The sequence below is a fragment of the Elephantulus edwardii genome, unplaced genomic scaffold (assembly GCF_000299155.1).
Source record: "Elephantulus edwardii isolate Elephantulus edwardi_28Jun2011 unplaced genomic scaffold, EleEdw1.0 scaffold00106, whole genome shotgun sequence".
NCBI classification, from domain to species: domain Eukaryota; kingdom Metazoa; phylum Chordata; class Mammalia; order Macroscelidea; family Macroscelididae; genus Elephantulus; species Elephantulus edwardii.
This window is the reverse complement of record NW_006399856.1, coordinates 6,564,540-6,586,081: the sequence shown is the minus strand read 5'-3', so window position 1 is coordinate 6,586,081 and position 21,542 is coordinate 6,564,540. Positions and strand designations below refer to the sequence as shown.

General features: G+C 36.4%; 1 protein-coding gene across 1 annotated transcript in view; it reads left to right on the top strand.

The window, feature by feature from the left end:
• The window catches only part of SPAG16 (sperm associated antigen 16), a 1,218,973-nt gene that overhangs the window by 537,985 nt on the left and 659,446 nt on the right, over positions 1-21,542 (top strand). The window contains exon 12 of the mRNA XM_006891956.1: positions 8,980-9,165. Coding sequence (XP_006892018.1) covers positions 8,980-9,165 — 186 coding nt within the window. The remainder of the gene's footprint in view (positions 1-8,979; positions 9,166-21,542) is intronic.

Genomic DNA, 21,542 nt, shown 5'->3' with positions numbered 1-21,542 from the left:
CACTGGAGTGCAGAGAAGCCAAAGCACAAGGAAAAATTTAAGATACTAAAGAGTTGATTAGAAGATTTCAAAAGGCACCAAGGGCTGACAAAGCAAAATATTACAGTGAAACGTGCAAGGAGTTGGAGTCAGAAAATCAAAAGTGCCGAACTTGCTCAGAATATCTTAAGCTCAAGGAACTGAAGAACAAATTCAAACCTCGAGTTGCTGTAGTCAAGGATGCTTTCGGCAGAATGTTAAATGATCCAGGAAGTATTAAAAGAAGATGGAAAGAATATACTAAGTTACTGTATCGAAAGGAATTGGAAGACACAGAAGAATTTCATGAAACAACATATGAGCAAGTCTATGGTGATGAAAGAAGTTCAGGCTGCTTTGAAGGAAATGGCAAAAAAATAAGGCTCCAGGAATAGATGGTATACCAATTGACATATTTCAGTTAACAGATGCTGCCCTGGACGTGCTCACAGGAAGATAGTGCCCATTTTTTTTTTCTTGAAACAGCTGATGAATTCAAACTGCCGGAGAGCCACAGCCGCTGGGTTGGTAGCACAACTCCCTACCAACTGTGCCACAGAAGTTCACTGAACATGTCACAGTCAGCCTAACACAGTCACATGTGTCTTGGACAAAGGGCAGCCAGATGTTTTTTGGAAATGAGGGTAATGTCACATACTTTGGGTGTGTTATTAAGAGGGTCTGATCATCCAAGAGAGACATCATGCCTAGTAAGGTACAAGTTTAAATTAAAAGAGAAAACACTCAGAAGAATGGGAATTGCAGAATACTCAATTCTTCTTATGCAAAACTTAGATGGAGAGGCTGTTATCTGAATGGAACAAAGGAACACTGTATGGTTTAAAGGTATGTGTCAGGGATGTATCCTTTGTGCAAACCAAATGCTAAATGGTTGCTCTTAAAGTTATTTAAGATCATCTGATGGTTAAGAAAAACTTCTGACCTTAACCTTACATGAAAAAATGTAAAGAATTAAAAGTACACAAAAGCAAAATAAAATAAAATAAAATTTTAAAATGTTCTTATAAATAAAAAGAAGGGACGATACTCAATAATATGGATACTTAAGTACAGCCAAGATCATGAGGTTGGTGTAGAAATGGCTGTTGCTTGTTTCTTTAGTGCATAGGGGAAACCAAAGCGTATTCGTTGAATCCTGTATGTCTATTTGTGCCTGGCTTATTGTTTAGAATCAGTGCAGTTGGCATGGCAGCAGCGGAGACTGACTTCGACTAATTTCAAAAGAAAGGAGAATTCCCATTAACACCAAGCCTGTCACTATTAGTGATGTCATACATAATTACATGTGTCACACCTTCCAACACTGTCTGTAGATTCCATAGCAATCACTAGTTCTCTAATTAGTTGCAATAGGTACACAGAATTCATATATAATAATCTTTATTATGTTGTTGTTAGGCTCACACTGAATTGAGTGTGACTGATGACTAAGAACAGATCCAAACGTTGTCCTATCCTGTGCTATCCTCATCATTTCTGACATGCTTGAGCCCATTGCTGCAGTCACAGTGCCAATCTTCCCGAGGATCTTCCTCTCTTTTGCCAACCCTCCACTTTTCTACACATGACATCCCTTTCCAAAGAATAGCCTCTCTTAGCAGCATACCAAACGTATGTAAGATGAAGCTTTGTCAGCTTCCAAGAATCACTCCAGCTACACTTTCTTTAAGACATATCTGTTTGTTCTTTTGGCAGTTCATGGGTTATTCAGTGCTCTACTCTAGCACCACAGCTCAAAACATCAATTCTTTATGATCTTCATTGTTAACTGTCCATCTTTCAATATGTAAAGTATTGAAAATTGCTTACTGTGATGAGGGTCAGGCACATCAAAGTATGTGGAGTGAAATCCATCATCTTTAGGACTTTTAGAAGGTTTTGGCAGCATATTTGCCCACAATATTATTTTATTGTGATTTGAGTGAACACTTACAAAGTAGACTGATTTTTCATATACATTTTATTTCTTAATGGTGATTACAATATCTACAATATAAACACATTTTCTTAGTTTTTCCCTCTAATTATTATTTCCATGAATATGTTTTTCTTACCTACTTACCTCTATCTCTATCTCTATCTCATCTACATCTATGTATCTATATTTGTACTCTACCTCTACCTCTACCTATCTCTCTCTATATCTACCTGCTATATCTCTGTATCTGTCTCTATCTCTGTATCTGTCTATAGCTCTATATTTGTCTATATATCTATGTCTATATCACCTATATCTATATCATCTATATATATCTATCTCTGTCTCTATCTCTATCATCTATATATCTATCTAATCTCTTTCTATCTCTATCTCTATATATTTCTCCATACATATCTACTGTTGATTGTATTTCTTGTGCACTTTTTTGTCTCCCCTTTCTTTAGTAGTATTGTAGTAATATTAATATTAATAATAATAATCCTGATAACCCCTTTATTGTGTATTACCTTATATTCTACTCATATTATTATGTGATTATTTTCTATTTGGAGGAAACTCTTGTGGCTTAGTGGTAAGCAGTTGCTCTGTGAACCCAAAGCCCTGTACACACCACTGACAACATTGTCTATTTGGGTAGGCCAAGGTTCAGTTCTGTTGTTCATGGGGTCATAATGAGTCATAGTTACCTGGAAAGTACCTGACAACAAAACCAATTATCTGTCTATTTTTTGTACTCCTCTCTCCTTTCCTTCTATCCCTAATGACCATCTGGGAATGATTCTGTGTATAAATCTTTAGCTTTTCATAATGTTAATGCTTTGTAATAAATAAGCTTATGCAATATTGGGGTTTTTTGTGACTGTCTTGTTTCACAAATCATGCTATCGTCTCAATTTTTTCATGTTATGCAATTTTTAATGAATTTTCTATTTTTCTTTAGTATTTTGTAGTACTCCATTGTGTGAATACATGCTCACTTGTTCTTGGTAAATTAGATGTTCTGTGTTTTATAGAAGAAGGTGACACAAAACAAGCCTTGAACCTGATAAGAGGCCTGGTTAAGGAGAGAGTTCTTGACTCTGGAGCCATAATAAGGAGACCGTTGTCCCATACTGGGGAGGGTGGGAGACCCACAACAAACACAGTGGTGGCATAAAAACCTAAGCTTCATCTTTCTCAACTTGGAATGAGTGATTTTAACCACTGGAAAATGGTGGAGTTGAAGTTGTTGATAAATAACTCGTTTCTGTGAAAACTGAATTTAAACAATAAATGGAGTCTACCTTAACCACATTCCTTCTCTGTGGATATGCCAAAGTGGAATGAACTTGGTAATGGAGAGATCTTTTGAAATACTTGACAATCTTAATTTTTTTTTCTTCATTTATCATAATTGGGCTTATTGGTCCAGTTGTGAGAATTTTTCTTTATGCTGAATTGCAATCACAGCACAGTCTTTTGAGCTTCATTGCACAGACTTCAGGTCTTCTTAGTTTTCTACAAAATTGTGTCATCTGCATTTCACAGGTCAGTGATGACTCCTCCTCTCATTCTGTTGCCACATTCTTCTTTGTGTAGCTCAGGTTCTGGATTATTCGCTGAAAATGGAATGGATATAGCAAAATGATGCTACCATGCCACAAATCTTTTCTTGATTATAAACTATGCAACAACAAAATGCTTATGTGGTTTTAAAGAATGAAGAGACGGAGAAAATTTGATGGCAAAGGACCTGTTTTTAAGAGCTTAATTATGAGCAAGAGTTGGAGATTTTACTCTGGAAGGTGTGAAGCCATTGGAAAGTTTTGAGCAGAAGAACAGAATGAATTTATTTAACAGGATTATTTACTCTGATTTAGTGAATAGGTTGTAGGAGATCAAGAACAAAAGCAAAAAGACCGGTGAAGAGGCTGCTGGTACCAGTGAGACGTAATGCTGACAGTGAAACACACTATGCATTGAAGTTACTTTTTAATAAATGTCTTGTTATGATAATACAAACATTCATTAATTTTGACTTTTCTCAAAGGATATTTATTTTTGAAATTTACTTTATGGGAATTAATTATTCATTCAACTAATTATGTTATGCATTTTTAAAATCATAGCGGGTGATTGGACATATGATCTTTTATTGAGGTTAGATTATAACATCCTTGAGGATAATCTGAATTGTTTATATGTGTAATAGCTCAGGAAAAATTGGGAAGGCAATAATTGACTATGTTATAAGATAAGCCTTTTTAAAGAAAATAAATAGCCAGGTTAAGACAGTGGCACAGTGAAGTATACGGCTCATTTGCCTACATTTGTCATTGTATCTTTAAATAAACTGGAAAAAAAAGGTTTTGAATTATCCATTAAAGGTGAGAGGTAAATACGTTTGAGGAATAATTCATGTTCAGTGCTGTATTTCATTTACTTTTTATTCTATTCAGCAACAATTTATTGTGGTCTTTCTTCTGCCAAACATCGTTCTAGGTATTGAGTTACAGTGTTGCTATTGTTGTTAGGTGCCATCGAGTGACATACCATTTCTAAGAACCCCCTGAACAACAGATCTGAACCCTGTCCTATCCTGTGCCATCGTCACATTTTCTGACACACTAGAGTCCATTGTCACTGTGTCACTCCATCCAACTGAGGATTTTCCTCTCCTTTGCTGACCTCTGCCTTTCCAAGCCTGATGTCCCCTCCACAGAATAGCCTTTCCAAGGAACATTCTCATACACATGAGATGAAGCTTTATCATCTTTGCCTCTGAGAAGCATGTGGCTACACTTTCCCCAAGATATATATGTTCTTTTGGAATTCTATGGGAAGTTCAATGTCCTTCTCCAAAACCACACCTCAAAGGCATCATCCTTAGTCATTGTCTAGCTCTCAGACACATAGCAAGTGATCACAAAGAACATGATTGAATCAGACACACCTTTGTCCTCAGACATTGTTGCTTCTCACTAACTCAGAAAGGTCTGAATTCAGACTTTACCGGTGCAGTATGTCCCCTGATTTCCCAACTACTGATACCAAGTGTGTTAATAGATCCAAGTAAATTGAAGTTGTTAACAGATTCATTCTTCTATCTATATATCATGATATTGCTTATCTGTCCAGTGGGAAAATACTTTGTTTTGTTAATGTTGAGATGCAGCCCATATTGAAAGCTGTGTTCTTTAATCTTCTACAACAACTCCTCCTCATTTTCAGAAAGCTCAGTTGTATCATCTGCATAGCACAATCTATTGATGGATTTTTCTCCAATCTTTATATCACATTCTTCGTCATAGAGTCCAGCTTCATAAATGATTTTCTTACATATAGAATTAATAAATATGGTGAAAGAATACAACCCTTACACACTCCTTTTTTTATACTGCTTTGAAGGAAATAGTAAAAAACAAATCCCCAGGAATAGATGGTATACCAATTGACGTATTTCAGCTAACAGATGCTGCCCTGGATGTGCTCACCAAGTTGTGCCAAGAAATCTGGAGAACAACAACTTAGCCAAATGACTGGAAGAGATCTATATTTGTTTCCATTTCAAAGAAGGGTGACCCAACAGAGTGTGAAAACCAAAGAACAATATCATTGATTTCACATGCAAGCAAGATTCTACTGAAGATTATCCAAAAACGACTGGAACAGCACATCAGCAGATAACTGCCAGAAGTCCAGGCTGGGTTTAGAAGGGATCGTGGTACGAGGGATATTGTAGCTGATGTTAGATGGATGTTAGCTGAAAGCAGGGAATACCAGAAGAATGTCTATCTGTGTTTCACTGATTATGCAAAGATATTTGACTGTGTGGATCATAACAAACTATGGCTGACTCTGAGAAGAATGGGAATCCCAGAACATTTACTCATGCTCATGCGAAACCTACACTTGGAACAAGAAGCAGTAGTCAGAGCAGGGTAACACTGCATGGTTCAAAATTGGGAACGGTGTATGCCAGGGATGTGTCCTGTCTCCATATCTTTTCACCCTGTATGCAGAGCAGATTATCCGGGAGGCTGGGCTCTATGAGGAGAATTGTGGTGTCAGGATTGGTGGAAGATCTATTAACAATATACGCTATGCAGATGATACAATCCTGCTTGCTGAAACTGAGGAGGACCTCATGTAATTTCTGCAGGGGGTACGGGCTGCAGCCTTCAGTATGGACTGAGGCTCAATGTCAAGAAGACAAAGATTCTCACCACTGGACCAATTGGTAGCATCAGGATGGATGGCGAAGAGTTTGAGATTTTTCACAGCTTCAGTTTGCTTGGCTCCACGGTCAACACTCTTGGCACCAGCAGTCAGGAAATCAAAAAAACATATTATGATGGGAAAGTCTGCTGTCAGAGACCTCTCTAAAGTACTCAAGAGCAACGGTGTCTCTCTGGAAACTAAGGTGCGCCTGATACAGGTCATGGTCTTTGCAATCACTTGTTATCCATCAGTGAGTTGGACAATGACTAGGGAGGACAGAAGGAGAATTGATGCCTTTGAGCTGTGGTGCTGGAGAAGAGTATTGAATGTTCCATGGACTGCCAAGAAAACAAACAGATTCATCCTAGAGAGGGTTAAACCAAGCTACTCCTTGGAGGCAAGGATTCTGGGGCTTCGTCTGACATACTTTGGGCATGTTGCAAGGAGGGGCAGATCCTTGGAGAGGGACATAATGCTTGGGAGGGTGGAGGGATGGTGCAAGAGGGGAAGACCCTCTATGAGATGGATTGATTCAGTGACTGGGGTAATCGGGATGGGTGTGTCAGAGGTAGTGCGATTGGCACAGGATAGAGCAGGGTTTAGGGCTGTTGTACATAGGGTCACTCTGAGTGGCAAATGACTTGATGGCACTTAACAACAACAACAACAACAACAAGTGTTCCCTTGCTCTCTTTGCATAACAGCCTCTTGTTGTCATCACACAGCTTACCTGGTCTTTGACCATTGATGTTCGATGCTTCAAATCTAGTCTTAAGATGATTCTGAAATTCAGGTGGTTTACAGTAGTGAATATGAAACAAACAAGAAAAAGACAATTCCCTTATGTACATCACACTCCATGGACAGGTAGAGAAATAATAAACAAAATAATGTGTGTTTTTTTTTAAGTTTGGAATAAGTCTTAGTGGAAAACTAAGGTAATATAAGAAATAGAGGCAAGGCAGAAAGTGTCTGAGATGTTCTTTTAAATACGGTAGTCAGAAATGGCCTCTCTAATAAAGTGAAGTTTGAGGAAAAGTTTTAATGAAATCATGGAGAGAACTATGGAGGGTTTCTAGGGGCATAAAATTCTAATATCAGAGAAATAGTGGAGCGTTGTACTAACAGAAGCATGCTTTGTGTGCTGTGAAACTGTCACAAGCGTGGAAAGGTGGTAATTGATTGAGGTTGCTATCCCAAGGTCTGGAGTATGGTAACCAATAGTGGAGTGAACAAGTGAATCTCCTGTGTAACAAATCAGTTCCCACAATGACTAAATTCTAAAGGTCTGGCTGTAACCAGTGTGCCCTTGCTTACTCCAAGTTCTCAGGCCATCTCTTAAACATTCTTCCTTGCTTCTTACACACCATGCTGACTTTAAAACTTCTTGGGCAGGCCATTCCCACTCTTGGGCACGTTTCATTTGATGGTCTGCCTAGAAGTTTGGCCTTTGCTCTTGAAAGTGTAGCCTTAGTTTCATCCTTCAGGTCTTGGCCCCTACATGCACCTTCCTGGAGTGACTTACTTGAGCTCCCAATTAAAAATCCATCCATTCATCCATCCATCCATCCATCCATCCATTTTATTGTTAAAGTTTATTTATAAATTTATCAATATTTGAGACTATCTTCCTGATTAGTTTGCTTAATTATTTTGTATAAATAGAAATTTAACTGAAAACAATGCTTTTTTAATTATTATTTTCAGTGTCTTTAATTTCCAGCTTTATGGGTACCTTGGAAGGGTCTTCTCTTTCTTCATTATCACAGCCTTTTCAGTGATTTATTTCTTTTTTTAAATTATTATTAAATTTTATTAGTTTTAATGAACATTTATAGAGATTTTGGGTTTTCATTCATTCATTGTTGCACAGATTTATTTATTAATCATTTATAAGAATCAGTTTTAGTCTTTGTCAATCCTCTATTTACTATGTTTTTAGCTTTGTTTTCTCTAGCTTTGAGATTGCATGCTCATTAGCTGAGTGATTTTTATTATATATTGGGGGGAGAAGGAATTCCTTTCAAAATAATACTTGTTTTTTACTTCCTATTTTTTATGTTTATTGTAATCAAGTTCTGATTATTTTTCAGACATCCAGGGAGGTATCAGTGCTGTTGTCATTGATACCACTTGTAACATTGCTAACACTTTTATTATGTCCATTACTTGTTAACATGTACCATAAAAATATCTACTAGAGATTCAAAATTTAGTGACTTCCTCAAACACTTGTTGATTGCCATAGAGTCGAGCATGACTCATAGTAACCTTATGAACAAAAGGCTTGAAGCCGCTCTACAATTATTGACATAAAATTCATAGGGTTTCCTGAGGCATGTTATTCAGGAAGTAGATGCCATTGCTACAAAATCCCTTCCATCTCTGTTTATTCATCTCAAAACCCATCCATTTCCTGCTCTTCTTTATCATCCAAATGATACTGTCAGAAATTTTCATTAATCGACACTTACACAATGCTGACCTGCTTGTTGGTATTGTATTATGCTGCTGAGATACCCTAATCATATGCTTAAGTTTCAATTGTTCTGAGGCTACAACATCCACAATGATTTAATAAATTAATCTTGAAGTGACACACAGCACCGATTCCCCAAACATTCTGAATTGCTAAATCATCAAAGAAAATAACTGTGTAGCTCTAAATAAGATAGTAGGATTTAGGGTTTTGGATAGGTTGCTAAATAAAATAATATTACACACACTAACTATAGAATTCAGTCATTCACAAAAACATTCCACAAAATATCTTTTATATATTATTTTCTTTCACATAGTGAAGACAAGCTTGCTACTTCAAGTGGTGACGCTACAGTTAAATTATGGGACCTAAATAAAGGTGAATGCATCTTGACCTTTGAAGGACACAACCATTCCGTATGGTCCTGCACCTGGCACTCCGGTGGTGACTTTGTAGCTTCTGCCTCCCTGGATAAAACTTGTAAAATCTGGGATGTTAACAGGTGAGTGCTTTCAACTTTATAGACTTTTGCTATTTTGAAAATAAACATAATCCCCCCAACCCCCGGCCCCGTAGCATCACTGGTAACTATTATAAAGAAACTGTTGGTTGATAAGATTATAGAGAATTATGTAAATAATCTCTGCAAGGCCTGTTTCTAACTCCATTAATCTATTTACATATAGTAATGCGTTTCAGAATGTGAGTGTCAGGACAAAACCAGTATAATAAGATTAGCATAACTTCATTCAGAAAGTGTTTGTTTTAAGCAGACTGGATACAAATACTTATTTGGAAAAGGGTAAAATTTTTTGTGCACCTGTCCTCATTAAGACCAGATCACCAAACTATACAACTAAGAGATTTGATTTACATGAATATAATGGGAATAATTACTTGTTTTGACTTAATTTAGACACATTATACATTTTTCTTCAATTAAATATTTCCTGGTAACCTGCAAATGACAAGAATAACTTTGTTATTCAAAGAAGCAACTTTGCTGTTGTTCTACCATTGAGTTAGGAGTCGACCCATAGCTGACCCTCCAGTGGGTTTTCAGAGGCAGTTATTTGCACGGCGGGGGGAGATTGCCCATCCTTCTCCCGTGGAGTGCCTGGTGGCCTCAAACCATGTACATTCGGGATTGCATCATAGCTTCTTGCCAGTAGGCTACCGGAGCATCTTAATTCAAAGCAGACAAGCTCATTATGTTTACATCACCACAATTTCTTTTGTTTCCAAATGCTTTTGGGTTATTGTCTGTATCCTGATAAGTAGAATTAAATGGGACGTGAAGAGGTTGACTGAGTTAGTATAAAATGTCCTGTTTACTTCAGCGGATGGAATGCGCGTCATCAGCCAGGCCCTGGGAAATTTTATCATTGCAACAATACACGCTGCCCATTCACAGTAACAACTAAGACCTTAGGAAAATAACTATGAGGGGGCTACTGAAACTTGTTTCATTAGAGAAAGATAGATTTGCTCTCCAGGTGGAAGGATGGAAAGCAGGTCCCTCAAAAATCAAAAAGTTGCAAATTGAGATACCATTTGACCAATATATTTGACCAATATATTCCACTACTAGGAATATATCCCAAAGAGACCATAACTGACATGCAAGCAGATATATGCACACCCATGTTTATTGCGGCTCTGTTCACAATAGCAAGGAGTTGGAAACAACCCAGGTGCCCATCAACAAATTAATGGATAGAGAAGCTGTGGTATATTCACACAATGGAATAATATGCTGCATTGAAAAACAAGGAACTCATGCAATATTATTCAAAATGGGTGAGCCTGGAGGGCATTATGCTGAGTGAAATATCTCAGATGCAAAAGGACAAATATTGCATGGTGCCAGTGTTGTAAAATGGGGCTGAGATATCAGGGCTGGCGTAAGACTGAGAAAAACTGGATAAATTGTTTATATTGCACTGAAACAGGTGAGGGAGTGAACAATTTAAAAGTGATGCATGATAGGGTCTTATGGTTATCACAGGAGTCCACAATTAAGGTTGCATAGTGGAATGTACTTGGGGCGGTGGGAGGGGTGCGGGGGGATTGTGTACCAGGGAAGAAGTGTTTCTTTTACTTTTGAAAGAGAGGAGCAAACTGGGGGGCAGGGAGGGATGGGCGGGAAGAGAAAGGCAGCAATGAATGAATGGAAATCCAAAATCTCTGTAAGTGCTCATTAAAATTATTTAAAAAATTAATAAAAAATCTTTTTTCATTTCTTCTTCAATCATGGGTAGCATATTTAGAAGAGAAAGAAAGTATAAGTTAGCAAAAGAGTTAGTAGGTTTTCCGAGAAAATTAATGAAAAAGTGTGCATAATTTTATTTTTTTGAAGCCAAATTTCACTTTCAAAGTCATTTCCTCTTGTGACAAACATCTCATCCTAAACTACTCCAGTGAGGGTTTAGAACCATGTGTTTCTGCTTTGTCAGTTGGCTCTCCGCTAGATGCTGTCTGGAAAGGATTCTAGCAGGAGTTTGCGTGACGACAGGGAGAAGGGAGGTGCTTTTCCTTCTCAGTGAGCTTGGGCCCACCTACATTTTACCTCAAGATAAGTGCCTTCACATCAGCGTAACTGAATCTAACGGGCAGTTTATGCAACACTTGCAGAAACAGCTTCACCGTGTCCTCTACAGAGACATGACCCTAACTGATAACCATCCCTTTCTTAGGAATATTGGTTTAGGTTGCACAAGCTCTCCAACCCTCAACAACTTGCAGTCATAGAAATGTCAAATGATGCTTCTCCTCAGACCGCTTATCAGCTAGGCATCTCCCTCTTCAAGCCTCTAAATGTTAATAGCTGCAGCCTATTTCTTTGTATCCTCCATCTTTGAAATCGTAGTTGCTTCTTTTACTGACTTTCCTCATGATATTCTAATGCTCTCTTTTTCCTGTATTAGTTACCAAATAACAGCCTTGCATCTAGTTAACAACATTGTTAAGAATGATAGCAACACTGTACATTTTTCTCATTAGAATAGCAGGTGTACTTCTGTCTCTGGATTGGATCTTGACAAATATGATTTGGTGGGTAAATAACATAACCCTAGTAAGATAAAAATATATGTCTAAAAGATGTTTATGAGTGACCTAGGGAGCTCTGGGGCCTAGTCATAAGAATCTGTGCTGCAATCCTGAAGACACGCAGTTCAAATCCACCAGTTGATCTGCAGGAGAAGAATGGGAAGTTTCTTCCTATGTGATTTACTGCATCTGAAAACCTGCTGGAATCAGCTATGAGTTGGTTTCAACTTGATGGAACTCAACACCACAACAATATGAGTGACCTAGTGGTAAGAAGTTGTACTGCAATCCCAAAGACACAGTTGGAATCTACCAGGTTCTCTGCAGAAGGAAGGACAATCTCCTCCCATGTGATGTACTGCCTCTGAAAGCAGGCTGGGGTAAGGGGTCAGCTAGGGGTCAGTTCTAATGATGGCAGACAACAACGTATGAGGAAATATGGGTCTGTTTTATTAAATTTAGAACTATATATACCTAAAATAATTTAAAGTCTATTTTACTTCATATGTGCAAATTGTATGGTTGTCTGTAACAATAGAGTATACAGCCTCTTTATTTGGTTTCTTCTAAATCATATGACCAAATTTGATTAATAAATTTATAATACTATCTGGGATTTTAGCACTGCTGCCTTTTTAAATTTTTTTATTTTATTTTTTTAATTTACTTGATCACTGGCTTTGGTGATGATCTTAACACAAGACTATGATCCATTCTAAAATAAATGTTCAAATAGTTTTTAAACAAAATGATGAGAAGTACATTCCTGAAACCTATACCTAAAATGATTTCAGATACTTGGGCTTCATTTTCCCCATGATGCTGTTATTCAATTGCTATTTACTCCACTGATGCTCAGTAGAGGTTGGTGTAACAGATCAAAGTCACTCTGGATTGATACCTAAATCCTTTCCATTTCAAACATGTCATCAATGTCCAGGACTCACTTTCATTCTCAAGGTCAGAAGAATTAGCTAATGGACAAATATTGACAAATATCAACAGAGATATTGACTACTTCTATGGGATCTCAATTGATATCTCTTTTAGAAACAAACACAGCACTCAGCACTAATTTATGATCATTGGTGGATCAATGTCTTGTAGATATGCAAAATTCTAGGGTTTTGCTTTAAATTTTCCCGTTATTTGAACTACTTCGTAATTTAAAGTGAATCGGTCATTTTTGGGAAGACAGATAAGGGTGGAAATTTTACTATATTGCATAATATACTCTTTGTCTTAGGCTACATAAATGAATAAGATAATTTGTTTTAATGGACTTCTCTGTTTATTAGAGTAGGAAGATTTTGGAATATATATTTCTTTTCTATCCTTCCCTGTCTGACTGTTCTTTAGCAGTGATGTTGTGTGCTGCTGAGTCAAAACCAACTCATGGCTGAGCCTCCAGGGGTTTTCAGAGTCAGTTAATTGCACAGGAGATTGCCTATCCTTCTCTGGAGGAGCAGCTGGTGGATTCAAACCATGTGCCTTTAGAACTTCAGCACAGCTTCTTACCACTACACTACTCAAGGTGCCTGTGATGTTATAACTGAGTAGATGTTATAACTATAGTTCTGCAATTGTTTCTGAATAAGATATTAGATGACAAGATCACTTCTTTTCTTCTTGTGCAGAAAGAAGGTTCAGTGAGCTGTATAATCAATGACAAATTTCCAGAGAAAAGAATAATATTTAATAAGTATTACTAAGAACCTCTGACAAATATCGGTAGTACTAAGCCTTTGGTGAATCTGTACTGTAAAAGCTTTCTTTGAATGTCTAACAGTAACATTTTAATAATTGTGTGAGTCATCATACACTTGAGATATAAATTTAAAGGTGTTTCATTAATTATTATTGATGTGTCTCTTACCTATTTTTCTATTTTAAAATATTTTATTTAAAATCAATCCTAAACATTACACGTATCCTTGAATCACAGGCATACACACACAGGTGCAGACTCACCATCTCGTCCTAAGCACAGAGTACTTGGCTTTTAGGAAATTACTTGAATCAATGAAGACTAAATCAACAAATGTGAGAAAAAAAGTGCTTTCCCCATATCCATCATGCTCCAAAATACAGTGATATTTATGAAAGCTGGAATTTGATTATTCTGTCTTCTATTTCAGTGTCTCGCAAGTTTTCATCTTTTAACAGGATGCAATTTTATCCGTTTTCTATCACGTTTGATTAGTGGAAATACTTGGACTTTCCTTCTCTGACAAGATTCCAACTTATGCAAGTTCCAGTTTTACAAGTTTATTGCAGAATTTAATTATGAGTGAGCAAAAGAGTGGAAGACCCTCAACAATATGAGTTGTCACTGTGTCTACAACCATGGGCTACAGCCTGTCAGAGACGATGAGGATGGCACAGGACAGGGTTCGGATCTGTTGTTCGTAGGGTTACTACGCGTTTTACTCAACTTAATGGTACCTAACAATAACATTGTACTCAAATCTATAAAATGATGAAAATTACATAGAAAACCTAGAATTTATCTAATTCTACTTTTAAAAGTTATTTATGCTTGTTTAGAGATATTTGCATATAAAATGAATCAATAATTATTCATGAAATGTCTTAGTACATCTCTGTCTTATGGCATAAGGAAATTCTAAAGCTTTATCACTTTCTCTGTGATATTACAAACAAAATGTTTTGCAATTTTAAAGTATTCGGAAATATGCAGTACATCAGCAGTTTTAATATCAGATTGAGCTTTCTGACTAATATTCATCTGCTATTGTTAAAAGATAACTGGAAGTTTGAGAATATATATTGCATTGTCATTTTATTTTGATTTTGCATTCTGTATAGAAGAGTAAAGGGAAGAATCAGGGTGTGAGGTGAGTGAGTGTTTTGTAACTGCTGGTGACATTTGCAACTGTTCACATTCAGTAAACACTGGATGAGTTAACAATAACAAAAACAGTAGAATCATAGGTCACAGTGTCTTCTATTACAAGTCCAGCCATAGAAAAGAAAGGGTTAAAACAATTCTGTCCTGTAACAAAGGCAGAAGCCTAAAAGAACAATGAGCAAATAGGCTCCTCCCAATGGAGATGCAAGGTCTAGTCAAAGACCTCCTTCAGTGTCTCAGCAAAATTCCTCCTGCTTCCTTCCAGGATTCCATCACTATTTGAGTGGGTAACTTGTGTTCACAGTTCTGCTTTTTGTTTTGTTTTGTTTTTCTGTTTTATGTATCAGGCTACTTTGGCAGTTTTTCAGGAGGGCAGACCTTAGCAAAAGGTCGTGATGTTGAGAAAGGGAGAGAATCAGTGAAACACTGAAAGAACTTCAGTGGGAAGAATGACACAAGGACTGTAATAATGGGCTCAGGCAAGTTGGAGATGTTGAAGAGAGTCCAGGATAGAGTGAGGATGCAATTTTTTTGTTCACAGAGCACCTGTGGGTCAGTTAGTTCAAGGGCACTTAAAAACAACATATTGGAGTTTTTTTTACAATTGTTTGTCTTTATTTCTCAATGGAAATGTGTTTATGGTGGTGTTAGCAGGGAGAAGAGGGCATGTCTTTATTTTACAGAACACCAGTACACAAGAAATGACTATGGACCAGAGTTCCTGGAGTGTGAGACACATTTAATCAGTAATAGGACTTTGGTTATCTCCCTGAAGAAGTATATGATTAGGTATTATAGTCATGACAGGAGTCTATATCAAAGGCTACATAGTGGACTGGACTTGGGGGTGGGTGGGTTGTATAACTATGAAAGTATTTTTCTTTTACTTTTCAAAGAGAAGAACGAACTAGGGGGGAGGGGTGGGTAGGGAGAAAAGTGCAACAATGAATGAATGGAAATCCAAAGTCTCTGTAAATTTTCATTAAAATTAATAATAATAATAAAAATATATAAAGAAAAAAGGACTCAATAGATACTTTGTATGTAAAATGAAGCTTAGTACACATACATGGAGGCCAATTAAGCAAACAATGATATTCTTAGCTTTTCATAGTTCATTCTTTCTTATTCCATATTATTTAGGGACATGATTGTCTTTCTAAATGTTTTTTCTCCACTTCTATTTCCATTAAGTATAAGCATGTCACTAAGTTCTGTCCAATAAACTATTAGTTAAAGTGATGGTGTGCCACATCAATATCCTTTTTCCAAGCAATGGAATGAGATATCAATGCCAGTGACTAATCTTAAAAATCTAATTATAAAATAAAATGACGACATGGCCCCTGGCCTGTTTGAATTAAATTGATCCTATTCCCCACCACCGGTTAACCTGAACAATCTTTGGAGTCTTGAGCAATAAGGAAATAAACTTCAATTTTGTTCAATACATTCTATTTCCAGCCTATTTGTTACAGCACTTTAGTCTGCCTTATTCAATATAGACATTGCCTGAATATTTTTCAGGTAATACGTTTTCCCCCTCATGACAAATTAATAAGGCAACTAAGGGCAGTCCTGCAGTCTTCTCAAAAATTTTTCAGTAGAGTAGTATTAGAAACTCTGTCCTGGTAATAAATAACAATTCAAGGCCCTCTATTACTTTTTCTTCCCTTGCTCTTTCTTATTTCCTAACCTTAATGCCAACTGAAATCCTATTAGAGCTTACAAAGTCCCATTTGTTTGTAGCAGTACTTGAAACTGACTGATTAGGTAAAGCTTAATGCCTGTAAAAATAGAAAATTAAAAAAAAATGACCAGAAAACATTCAACTATAATAATTTCTCCATTAGTGTAATGAAGATTCAATGTAATATAGTACAATACAGTACGAACTAGATATGTTTAAACAGGAAATTATTACTGTTTTTGTTGTTAGGTACCTTTGAGCTGAATCAACTCATAGCTGACCCTCCAGTGGCTTTTCAGAGGCAATAAATTGCGTGGGAAATTTCCCATGTTTCTCTCATGGACCAGCTGGTGGATTAGAACCTCTAGGTTGGCTTCACAATTCCTTAGAACTAAACCTCTAAATCTCTGCAGGCATAATCCATAGCATGTAGAGATCCTAGCCAAAGGTTTAGATGTTTCCAGCAATTCAAATCTACCAGCAGTTCTGATTAAGAGAAGATAACAGTCTCAGAAGCCAGATTGGAAATCATTATGTGCTGGGAACAATTCTACAATAGTGAGTTATATACTGTATAATAGGAAAATCAGATCTTCAAAATTTACAATATTTATTGAGAGTCAGCTTTGTGAATTGCCGTAAAACTGATGGAACATGGAAATATTTTTCATGTGAGATTCTGGTGGGTTTGAACTGACGCAGAGTTTTAGCCTTTTGAGTTAGTAACTCAAGCCCATTTAGGACAGATCTGTTTTCCTACAAAACTTAACATCTATAGATACTGGCTATTATTGCTTCTCTTATTATATATTGTAATATACACAATAATATGTATCATTATTATATACTAGATATCACTTATTTCCATTTCATTTATTTTCTCCCTACAAATAGACTATTCCTCCTATACGAGGGAAGGGATTATTTTTCTCTTTTGGTCTCTATTATAGTTTGTTGTTGTTGCTAGGTGTTGTCAAGTCGAATATAAACTAGAAAAAGTAAGTAGTTGTTGTTATGTGCCATTGAGTCAACTATGACTTATAGCAACACTCTGCACAATAGCTCTGAACTCTGCTCATTCTGAGTCATACTATCTTTCACATAGCTACCCTCATTACTCCAGTTATTGTGTCAATCTATCCCATCCAGGGTTTTCCTCTCCTGCTCTGTCCCTTGACCTTCTCCAAAAGGGATATTCTTCTCCAAAGACTGGTTCCTCTTGGCTGCACACCCAAAGTATGTGACATGGAGTCTCAAAATTCTTGCCTTCAAGAAATAGCTTGGTTTTACCCTCTCCAGGACAGACCCATTTGTTATCTTAGTAATCCATCCATGTATGCTTAAAACTCTCCTCCAGCACCGTAACTCTAAGCTATCACTACTTCTTCTGTCTTCCTTAGTCATTGTTCAGCTCTCTGATGCATAGCAAATAATTGATAAGAGCATGGCCTGGATTGGGACACTTTAGTCTCTAGACTGACATCCTTACTCTTCAAAACTCTGGAGAGGTCTTCAACAGTAGATTTTCCTAATGTTCATCTTTTGATTTCCTGACTGCTGGTGCCAAAAGTGTTGATTGTGGAACCAAGTAAGCTGAAATTGTTAACAATCTCCATCTATCATGATGTTGCCACCTGACCCAGTAGTGATAAACTTCATTTTATTAATGTTGAGATCCAAGCCGTATTGCAGTCCTTGACTCTCTGCAGCAAATCTTCAGGTCCTCCTCTGTTTCAGCAAGTAAGTTTCTGTGAGCTGCAAAATGGAGGTTGTTGCTAAGTCTTCCTCCAATCTTGATTCCTTATAAAGTGCTGCCTCTTGAATTATCTGTTCTACATACATATTGAAAAGGTATGGAGATAGGACACATTTCTCATTCATTCCTTTTCTGATTTTTGAGTAATGTAGTGGGCTGGGTGTTTTTTTTTAAGTTTTGTTTTTGTTTTTGTTTTGGTTTTGGTTTGTTTAGTTTTCGGTGTTTTTATTTGGGTGGTTTTTGGTTTTGGTTTTTTTTTTTTTCTTGGTTCTGACAACTGGACCCTGGTCCAAATATAGGTTTTGCATGAGCACAATCAGGTGTTCTTAGATTCCCATTCTTCTCAAGGTTAGCCACAATTTGTTGTTCACACAGCCAAATGCCTTTGCATAGTCATTGAAATATGTGGAATGTGAGAAGCATGGGTGTAGATAAACTGGGTATTGTTAAGAGAGAAAAGAAACACATAAGTATTGACATACAAGATGTGAGTGAAATGAGATGGATTGACATGGGACATGCTGAAGCAGATAATCATCTGGTCCACTATACTGGAAATTAAAACGTGAGGAAAAACAGGGTTTCTTTCATAGTTGAAAATGCTCTTTCCAGATCCATCCTGAAATATAATGTTCTCAGTGACAAGATAGTATTCATGTGCATACAAGGTATGCATATTTCCATCAATAATACTACCATTCAAATATACAAACCAGCAACCACAGCCAAAGAGAATGATTTCTACCAGTGTTTGCAGTCATATATCGGTTGAACCTGCATCCAGGATGCACTAATAATAATACGTGACTGGAATACTAAAGTTGGGAATTGAGAAGAAGAATTGGGAGTCAGAAAACATGGGCTTAGTGACAGAAACTAGGCTGAAGAAAAAAAGATAGAATTATCTACAGTTAATTATTTATTCATTGCAAATGTCTTTTATAAGAAACATAAATGGATTATATACATTGGATTATATTATTATTATATACATGGATCTCATCTGATGATCTGTGTAGAAATCAGATCAATTACATTTGTGGAAATAAGTGTCGGAGCAGCTCAAAATCAGCTGAAAACTAGGCTAGGTGCTGATTGTGGAGCAGAACACTGACTAACTCCTCATATGCGTGTTCCAAATAAAGCTAATGAAAATGAAATTAAATCTCCAAGAACTAAAGTTTGACCTCTAGTCTATCCCACCTTAATTAAAAACCATCTTCAGAAGCAGATTTGAGACTTTGAATCCTAATGAGCAAAGACTAGTTGAACTATGGAAGAATATCAAGAATTTCATCCATGAAAAATTTAAAAAAAGGTCATTACAAAGACAAAGGAGGAAGAAAAGACCATATAGATGTGGAAAAAGAATCTGAACTTTTCACTAGAGCACCAAGAAGCCAAAGATAAAGGAAGAAATAAGGAAAAAGAATAGAACAGATTAAATGCTCAATATGTATTTGTTAATCTTTAAATAAATAGAATTGTGATAAAAAAGCAGAGAGAAAGGGAACAATATGTATAACAAATTTAAAAGAATGATCAAGAAAATTCCTACTAAGAAGTTGTCATAGGTGGTATGCTTACAATGGCGAAGCCGTTGCAGGCATATCTAAGGAGGTCATTTCCCTCTGATGGTGAATGAGGAATAATGAGGAGGTCATTGTGACTAATGTAGCTCACTTCACTGACTAACCTTTAATCTCAAAGGAATGGAAAACCATTAGAGAATTTTAAACAGATGACTCAAAGTAATCTGTCTCAAGTTTTAATGAGGTCATTCTGCTTATATCATAGAAAATGGACCATGAGATTGGGAGTAAGGCTGAAATTAAGAATATCAGCTAGGAAGCAATTGTAATAAACCATACAAAATATGGTGACAATTTTAGCCATGCTGAGAAGAGTGAGGGTGAGGAGAACTCTGTTTTCTGGATAGATTTTGATGACATGGTCACCAAGAGTTACTGAGGCTTCAAAGTTTTTTGGTTTTTTTAAAATGTATACCAATTGTCTATTGCCTTTCTATTAATTTGAATGGCAAAAGTCTCCATCTTTATACTGGGAAAAAAAAACCCCAAACAAACCAAGAATGAATTTCCTTACAGCAAAGATTTTTCAGCTAGCTGAATCACCTGCAATTCCAGAAGTAGATGGAACTTAAGTTGAACGATACATCTAACAAATGTTTTCATAAAGATAATGACTATTCCTTCTGTCTACTAGCCTCACTTCCTTCTTACTTTAATATCTGTTGGTCAATCCTAACTCTAGGATGGAATAAGATTAGATAAACAGAAGGCTATAGGAAAAGAGAAAAAAATAAGGAACATGAAATATTAGGACAAAATTAAAGGAATGAAAGGAAAATTCTTTAAATGATATATGATATTTCTTTTCTTTGTGGCTAGTAATTGTCCTATGAGGGTTCTAAATATAAAGATGTGGATTTCTTTATTAGTCTGGCAAGAATAGAATTAATAACAATAAAGAAGCAAAAACTATTGAGTGTAGTATTTATTATAATAAAATTCTTCATCTGATACATGTCACATTATCTAGGATTCTTTCTATCAAGTTGGCCATAGTAGAGCTGAAGAATACTGATGATTTTCAACATAGTGTTGGAAGCATTGAGATTCAAGGATATGAATTACTGGTAAAGTAATGTCTGTCTTATAAAGACTCCCCAGTTACCCTTCTGATTCTTGAAAAAGCACCCAAGATGTGTATTAATAGACTGCTAAAGAAACACCTGAAACATGGTAATGCTCAGAAGTAGAACTAGTAAGATATGTAAATCAACCTCTTGTGATCAATTTATCCTGTTACAGCAGGACAATTAATCAACTGTTACATTCTATTAGACTGTCTTTTCTATTCAAATTAATAATTACTTCTAGAAAAATAGGTTTTAAATGATATATAAATGCTATTGAGTGTAAGAACAGAGAAAAAGAAAAAAAATTAGAAAAAGAAAACATTTTTCATTGCCATCTTCCTGTAAAAGCCGGTTTGCTTAATAAATATTATCTAATAGAACCTCATTCTTCTGGGTCGTATAACCCTGGTCTGCCCACTTGCTGTACAGAGGTAACTTGTGGTTGCTGTGAAGCTGAACACTGTGACACTGATGTGTCAAATGCAGTAATGGTTATCCATGGTGGACAGAATTTTTGGTGGAGCTCCTCAATGAAAAGAAGCTTGAAAGCAGGAGTGGCATCCACTTCCAAAATAGCTTGCCTCCAGATCCTGGAGAAAGGATGAAAGTTATATAAGTGTGCAGTTCTTTTGTTCACAGGAATGTTATGAATCACTTATGACTCGACAGCACTTAACAATAACAACAACATATTAAAGGTTAGAGCTTATATTTATTTACTATGCAGTTCTATGACATAAACATCAAGAAGAAGCTATCTCATAACCAATATGATTCTGTGTATATGTATGAGGAATGCCTCAATCAATAGTGTCCACAGTTATAAACTTGATGTGAATGTTCTTTCA